Source organism: Tarenaya hassleriana, unplaced genomic scaffold (assembly GCF_000463585.1).
Source record: "Tarenaya hassleriana unplaced genomic scaffold, ASM46358v1 Cleome18, whole genome shotgun sequence".
NCBI lineage: Eukaryota > Viridiplantae > Streptophyta > Magnoliopsida > Brassicales > Cleomaceae > Tarenaya > Tarenaya hassleriana.
Window position 1 is genome coordinate 1,360,834 of NW_010965216.1, and position 8,205 is coordinate 1,369,038.

General features: G+C 42.5%; 1 protein-coding gene and 1 pseudogene across 1 annotated transcript; one reads left to right on the top strand and one right to left on the bottom strand.

Moving 5' to 3' along the window:
• Nucleotides 1-4,766: 4,766 nt before the first annotated feature.
• Nucleotides 4,767-5,574, bottom strand: LOC104810437 (annotated as a pseudogene).
• Nucleotides 5,575-5,677: 103 nt separating this feature from the next.
• LOC104810438 (tubby-like F-box protein 7) lies at nt 5,678-8,199 on the top strand. The gene is made up of 4 exons (XM_010536738.2): nt 5,678-6,101; nt 6,776-6,863; nt 7,367-7,496; nt 7,582-8,199. Exons 1-4 carry the CDS (start codon nt 5,760-5,762, stop codon nt 8,132-8,134), a joined length of 1,113 nt encoding a protein of 370 aa, XP_010535040.1. The 5' UTR covers nt 5,678-5,759; the 3' UTR covers nt 8,135-8,199.
• The last annotated feature ends 6 nt before the right edge of the window (nt 8,200-8,205 follow it).

Sequence of the window (8,205 nt, forward strand, 5' to 3'; positions counted from 1 at the left end):
AACGAAGATGAGCCATGTGTTTACAAGAAGGTCAGTGGGAGCACGGTTGTATTTCTAGTGCTGTACATGGATGGCATTCTCCTTATAGGGAATGACGTTCCTACCTTGGAAGACGTTAAGTCTTGGCTAGGAACACAGTTTTCTATGAAGGACTTAGGAGAAGCGGCCTATATTCTAGACATCAAGATCTATAGAGATAGATCGAGGCGTCTTGTAGGATTGTGTCAGAGTACTTACACCGATAAGGTCTTGAAACGGTTCAAGATGCAAGATTCCAAGAAAGGAACCTTACCGATGAGTAGTGGCACAATTCTCTGCAAGAGTCAGTGTCCTGCGACACCTGATGAGCGAGAACGCATAGATCGTATTCCATATGCTTCGGCGATTGGATCGATCATGTATGTCATGCTTTGTACTCGACCGTATGTATCCTATGCGTTGGGCATTACGAGTAGATACCAGTCAGATCCAGGTGAGTCGCACTAGATCGCCATCAAGAACATCCTGAAATACTTGAGAAGGACTAAGGATGTGTTCTTGGTATACGGTGGGTCGGAAGACGAGCTCGCTGTAAAGGGTTACACCGATGCTAGCTTCCAGTCAGACCCGGATGACTACAGATCGCAGTCTGGCTATGTTTTCTGCTTGAACGGAGGCGCTGTTAGCTGGAAGAGTTCCAAGCAAGCGACCGTTGCAGATTCTACTACAGAACCTAAGTATATTGCAGCGTCGGACGCAACAAAGGAATCTGTTTGGATCAGAAAGTTTGTTGGTGACTTGGGTGTCATTCCTAGTGCTGATAGCCCCATTGCTCTATATTGCGACAACAATGGAGCAATCGCACAAGCGAAAGAACCCAGATCCCATCAACGATCCAAACACATACTCAGACGATTTCACCTTATCAGGGAGATCATAGACAGAGGAGACGTGTACATTTGAAGAGTGTCGACAAATGACAACATTGCCGATCCGTTGACGAAGCCTCTCCCTTCGTCAACGCATAAGGGTCATGTTAGGGATATGGGCATTAGATGTTTAGCAGTCCATGATTAGAGCAAGTGGGAGATTGTTGGTTTAGTGCTCTATGATGTACTGTTTGCGAGCTTTACTTAGATACATTTGATGTACTGACACTTTCTATAGTTTATGGATGAGTGTTTGATTCATTGCATATTGTGCATGCTTTAATATGTTATGAAATCCATGTATTGTTATGAACAATACTAAACTCCCTAGTCATGGAACATTGTGGGAATAATGATATAACAAGACTAGTATGATGTGTGATTGATGATCATATAGATGATCATAGGTATTGGATACGATCACAATCATAGGTATTCGTTGGAGAACGGAATACTGGATGACCCGCATGAGATTGTCACATGGACTAGCGTCATGACTTGAATCTCATATGGCGTATTGGATACGATCACAATCATAGGTATTCGTTGGAGAACGGAATACTGGATTGACCCACATGAGATTGTCACATGGACTAGCATCATGACTTGAATCTCATATGACGGTTGCATGATTGGATCCTAAGACCTGAGATGTCTACGGAATCCAACATGAGGAGTTTCGTGCTTTGAATACGTCAAATGTCCTGCGTAACAGGAGGACTATAAAGACGTGTATCAGGTACGAAACGAATCATGTGCAGGATTGTAGATAGTCAAGACAGGATTTGTACCTCTCGTAAAAGAGAGAGATATCGCTGGGCCCCTCGTGTGAGCGAGACTGTAGAAATGTGTGGCCGCACTATAGACGAACGTCGTCTATTTCAGACAGTCGAACTCAGTGAACGAGAAAGCAGTCGAATCAGATAAGGTGGCTTGTCCATGCCTTATATTCGACATATGATATCGTGATACAAAAGGATCATCAACCGGAATCATCTTTGGCGTTCGTAAGATCAAGAACAAACTCTATTCGAGATAGGTAGTCATAGTGTCTTGCTAGAGACCGCCTATGACTTGTATATCCGGAATAGAGATTTCGGGTTATACTGCTATATCGAATGAGCCTACAGGGTCACACACGCAGGGAAGGACAAATGCACAAGAAAACGTCGAGAAATCTGGACAATAGGTCCGGACCGTTCGGTCTAGGTGTGGACCGAACGGACTAGAGCATCTAGTCCGAACGGACCAAGTTGTTGGACCGAACGGACTAGAGAGTCCAGTCCGAACGGACCAAGTGTTGGACCGAACGGACTGACCAATCCGAACGAACGGACTGAGTTATGTGACTGGTTCGAACAGACCAAGTGTCCAGACCGAATGGACTACTAAGCAGTCCGTTCGGTCTGGGTTTCGGATTTAATTTAAAATCCGGAATTAGGGTTAATCACTTTAAAAAAAAGGAGAAAATTAACCGTAATAAGTGGTGGTCGACCTAAAGAACTTCAAGAGACCTTTTTGGAGAGTCTAGAGGGTCCAAGAAGTGATCTAAGTCACGTTTTCTCAAAGCACATCATCGAATAGAAGATTCGAGTCCTAGCAGACAAGTTCCAAAGGTTGGAATCCATCCCGAGGTGTGAATACGTGTAGAGGCGAGGTATTCTTCCTCCCTTTCGTGATCGAACGAGTTCTTCAATTGAAACAGGTCCCAGATCGATTGAGGTTAACGGTCTTACTCTTCTATGAATCATAGAAGCATGGTTCTAGGGTTTTATTAAAATTTTGGTTTTCATCCGCTGTGCAAACCCTAGAATCGATCTCTTAGGAATAGGATTCGCTGATGAGATCCCAGGAAACCCAACACTATGTTCCTCTAACGATGTCTCTGTTGAATTTTTCTCTGACCAATTTCAGGTGAAGGATCGCAAAACGGGAACAACAATGGTCTGCGGGCGGCCTAACCATGGTGTGTACGAATGGCCTTTCCTTTCCCACAAGTCCACCTCATTACCCCGAGCCTTTCCCACTGTCAAAACATCTCTCTTTCAATGGCATCACCGTTTAGGTCATCCCTCGAGTGAGGTCCTTAATAAAATCGTGTCGTGTTTTTCTCTTCCTACGTCCAACAAATCGAGTCTACCGTTGTCTTGTGATTCATGTTTCATCAATAAAAGTCATAAACACTCATTCTCAATCTCCACCTTGTCCTCTTCTCGACCACTTGAAATCTTGTTTTTCGATGTATGGACATCTCCCGTTTTATCATTTGATGGTTACAAATATTATTGTTATATTTGTTGATCATCATACACGATATACATGACTGTACCCACTTAAAAATAAATCCGATGTCCATCAAATTTTTGTTAAGTTTAAAGCCCTCGTCGAAAATCGATTTCAAACCAAAGTCATCTCACTCTATTCGGATAACGGGGGAGAGTTTATTTCTCTCAAACATTTCTTATCTTCTCATGGTATTTCATTCAAGGATGAAACACATTGCGATTGATTATCATTATATAAGGAGTTTAGTCCAAGCCAAACAACTACGAGTCTCACATGTCTCTTCATCCAATCAACTTGCCGATGGCCTTACGAAACCATTACCGCAAACTCGCTTTGAAGATTTGTGACTCAAGATCGGAGTCTCACCCGACACCACTCTTGAGGGGGCGTAATGGAAGGAAATCATTGACTCAATCAAAGATCAATATTCGACAGTATCAAATCTACGTGATTGCTTATAATATGTAACAACCTCATTTATCTTCTCTTGTAATCCCTTAGATATAACACCTATCTTCTGTATATATTATTGACTTATATTACGTATCAATGCAAGAGAGAACATTATTTCTCACACTTGCATTGTCTACTGTAACAGAGAACACTTTGTCGATTCCCCAGTTAAGTAAACATCTTTCAACTGTCTTCGCAATTATATAACCGGAATGACTAGTTACTTGACAAAAATTGATGATTTTCTTCTGTAACATCCAATCACTATCAATGAAATGTGCCGTCAAAGACATGTAGATAAGATTATGAGTGGATGTCCATAAATCTGTGGTAAGGCAAACACCAGCCGTATAACTTTTGAAAAACTTTTTCAGCTTATTCTTCTCCTCCACATACAGATTCAAACAATCACGAACTAAAGTCCTTCGAGACGGTATTGAAAATAAAGGTTGAAGCGCATGTGTATAATCTTCAAACCCTTTCTTTTCTACATGTCGGAAAGGCAACTCATCTATAATTATCATTCTCGTCAATGCCTTACGACACGCATCCTGATCAAATTGCACATAAGAGGGGGAACTATCTACTTCATCAACCTCCCTTTTCAATCGATAATGCAAAGTTACTTGTTTTTTCGTCTTCTCCTCATGCTTCTCATCAGGTATATCACGTACTAAACGCGAACAAGTTTTCAAGTGATTAAGCATTGCACTAGTGGTGCTCCCCCTTTTTGTTCGGCAACTAATCAATCCAGAACAATGATTGCATCTAGCTTTCAATCCTTCATTTGTTTTTTCAAAATGATCCCAAACATGTGATCGAGGTCTAGGTACCTGAGATCCAACGTTCTCGTCACTTGCCGGCACAGACACTGAGTTTGTCTCCTCTGTAATCGGGACTGAATTGTTGATAGGCGTCTTTGAGTTTTCTGCTACATACTCCATCTAAACAAAAAAAATAAAAAAATAATGAGTTCCACAAAATTAGCGGAATACAAGAAGCCTACAACTCCAGCAACACTCTCTTTCCACTTGCATCAACAATCTTTTCCGTCCCTACCTATCAATTCCATCCCGATATGTTCTTAATACCCACATAAAGGAAAACAACAACCAAACCTATAAGATTCCACTAGAAACAAGAAGCAGAACACCGATGTTCCAGAAACTTCCAGATCAGAGAACTTAAACAAGAAAAATTGGATGTCAATCTTTTGCATGAAACCCTAAGGACAGTAACACTCACAAAGACACAACTAGCGATCCTGACAAATGCGTCAGAAGGTACCGTTAGACAGCTCGCAGAAAGCCTTCAAGTTAAGAGTGAGATGAGAGGTGAGCCGAGCAGCAACAACCACACTGTGCAATCGGCGACGGAGCGTGGAGGATTGTGGAGGACAGAGGCGGGGGAGCACCGCCGGAGGAGAGCGGAGTGACGTAGCTGCGGAGGCGAAGGCAGAAGAACAGAGAATTAGCAGAGACTGAGAGAGGGGGAGAGAGAGACAAAGAAGGAAAGCGGCAGCAGAAGAAGAACTCACGTAGGAGTGTTCTTGACAAAACCCTAACTTAAGTTTTATTTTTTATAAAGTTATCCTTACATATAAACTAATTACAAAACTAGCCATATATTTTTAATATTACTAAAAAGTACGGATCAGATTGAATATATCGGATATTTTTATTTTGATATCCGTATCCGATCCGTATCCGACAAATATTTTGAAACCAATATCCATATCCGATCTGTGGATTCCGGATATCCGAATTTTCGATTCAGATACGAGTTGAATAACAGATCGGATCGGTTTTTCCGGATATTATGTACATCCCTAGTTGTAGCATAGAATCTCTCCTTACAATCAGAATTCACTGTCTCACCACTAATGAAACGACACGTGTCCGTAGATTTCCTCATTCGCTCCTTTGTCACCTATTTTACCCGTCACCGCTCCGTCAGTTTAGCGGAAAGGTCACTCCACACCAGATTTCGCACGTTCGGTTTCTCCAGCTCCGTCCCGAAACCAACTTCTCTCCTCCTCCTCCTCTCTCTCTCTCTCTCTCTCTCTCTCTCTCTCTCTTTACAAATCAGAGATTTCATCTCTCTCTTTCGCAAATGCCTCTACGACGATCTTTCTTCTCTCGGAGTTTCTCGCGGTCGTTCGGGGACCAGCAAGGGGAAACCGTGGGGGCGATGGCGGCCGCCGATGCGGAAGAATCGTCCTCGCCGCCTCCTCCGCCTCCGGAGTCTGAGATTACCGGGTCATGGTCCGCGATGCTCCCGGAGTTGCTTGGAGAGATAATACGTCGCGTTGAGGAGACCGAGGACCGGTGGCCGCAGCGGCGGGATGTCGTCACCTGCGCCTGCGTTTCGAAGAAGTGGAGGGAGATCACCAGGGAGATTGTTAGATCTCCTGATACCTCCGGCAAAATCACCTTCCCTTCTTGTCTCAAACTGGTAGATTTCTCCTGTGGTCCCCCTCTTCGATTTCTGTTCTCTCTTTCCGATTTGATTATACGGGGTATCTCTGGCGATTCTGGTTGATGAGTATCGACGGCTGATCTAGATTCGGTAAATTTACACGTTAGTTTGAATGGTTTAGTGTTTGCTCTGTTTGATTAGGGTTAAACAGCATCTCCCTGAAGTCTGTATAATTGATTTCCGTATTTTTCCCATTCTGGAATTTTGTCCACAGAAATTGGGGATATGGCAAAGTTTGGTGTTTATAGCATTTGAGGAATATAGTTGAACAAACTTCGTCAGCTAATATATGACCTTGCTGCACAATTTGGTGGAATGCTTAGGAGAATTGGTTGGCAATCGTATCGGTTTCTACAAAATTCTTGGGAAAATTTTGTTATCTGTATTGGGGAAATAGATTGTGTGCAACAATTCCTAGCTCTTTTCTTCTTGTGTCCCCTTTTAGTTGTGAAGTTTTCACAATAAGGTTACAAGATTTTAGCGATTAAATGGTGTCGATTCTTGACATTGTATGCCACTGATATGCCTCAATTTCATATCTTTAACAATGATGCTATCTGCTTGTATTACATTCAAACTCAATGTGGCCTCTCCATTTGTTAAAATCCGAAATGGGTAACTGAGATCTGTTGGTTCTCTCCGTGATGCAGCCAGGTCCCCGAGATTTTCCGAATCAGTGTCTTATAAGGCGGAACAAGAGGACATCGACTTTGTTCTTGTATCTTGCTCTTACTCCATGTAAGTAACCATTTTTATTACTGGGTATGTTTCTTCATCCAAGAGAATTGTAGGACCCTCATCAGCTACATTATGCATGCATTAGAAGTGAGTCTGTGTTTTTGTGTGTGTGTGTGAGAGAGAGAGAGAGAGAGAGAGAGTTGACTCAGTCAAAGCCTGAAAATATGACTTTGTTTGTGGCTTAGTCAGGTCTGGTTGTGAGTGAGAATGATGTTATGACTTTGCTATAGAGATAGAGATTTCTGCGTGTCTCAGTCTTTCATCCGACAATCTATTGAAGTGGTCAATGAAGAAACTTCCCAACCAATCATGTTATAAATGTTGACCACTGTTATAACTTTTTTTTAATCCAATTTTTAGAGTCTCAGATTTGTAAGGGCGTTACAGTTTTTCATGTCCTTTGTATCATGGAAGACATAAAAAGCATTAAAGGAATCGTTCGATTTTATACAGTTAAAGTAAATTTGATAATTGACACATTTGTGTCTTTTTTTGGTTAACAGCATTCACTGACAAGGGGAAGTTTCTTCTGGCGGCCCGAAGGTTCAGAAATGGTGCTTATACTGAATACATAATATCCCTTGATGCTGATGATTTCTCTCAAGGAAGCAACGCTTATGTCGGAAAATTAAGGTAAAAAAACTCTATGCAGCAGACTCTGTTTTTGCCCTATCTTTGTAAACCCGAGAAGAAAACGTTTTTTTTTTTTTTCTGGCAGATCGGATTTCCTAGGGACAAACTTCACAATATACGACAGTCAACCGCCACACAGCGGGGCAAAACCATCAAGCCACAGGGCCAGTCGGAGATTCGCATCCAAGCGAATAAGCCCGCAAGTCTCGTCCGGCAACTTCGAAGTCGGGCAAGTCTCCTACAAATTCAACCTCTTGAAATCGAGAGGTCCGAGAAGAATGGTCTGCTCTGTTACTACATGCCCAGTAAATACATCCCTGAACCAGAAGCCGACCGATTCAGACAAACCCGAGGTAGGAGAAGGGTCTGGTGTGACGATACTGAAGAACAAAGCGCCGAGATGGCACGAGCATTTACAGTGTTGGTGCCTGAACTTCCATGGGAGAGTGACGGTGGCATCGGTCAAGAACTTCCAGCTGAGCCAGCCGAGTGGGAAAGGAGACGAAGAGACAGTGCTTCTGCAGTTCGGTAAGGTCGGTGATGATACTTTCACTGTTGACTACAGGCAGCCATTGTCGGCTTTCCAAGCTTTTGCCATCTGCCTTACCAGCTTTGGCACCAAATTAGCCTGCGAGTAGAACAAATAACAAAAAAACAGAAGAAAAAGCTCACCACTAAGCTAATATATATATATATATATATATATATA

Coding starts and splice junctions, on each gene's coding strand:
- LOC104810438 (XM_010536738.2), top strand. CDS start 5,760: ATGCCTCTACGACGATCTTTCTTCTCTCGGAGTTTCTCGCGGTCGTTC. Junction 6,864..7,366: donor GTATCTTGCTCTTACTCCAT/GTAAGTAACCAT, acceptor TTTGGTTAACAG/CATTCACTGACAAGGGGAAG. Junction 7,497..7,581: donor GCTTATGTCGGAAAATTAAG/GTAAAAAAACTC, acceptor TTTTTCTGGCAG/ATCGGATTTCCTAGGGACAA.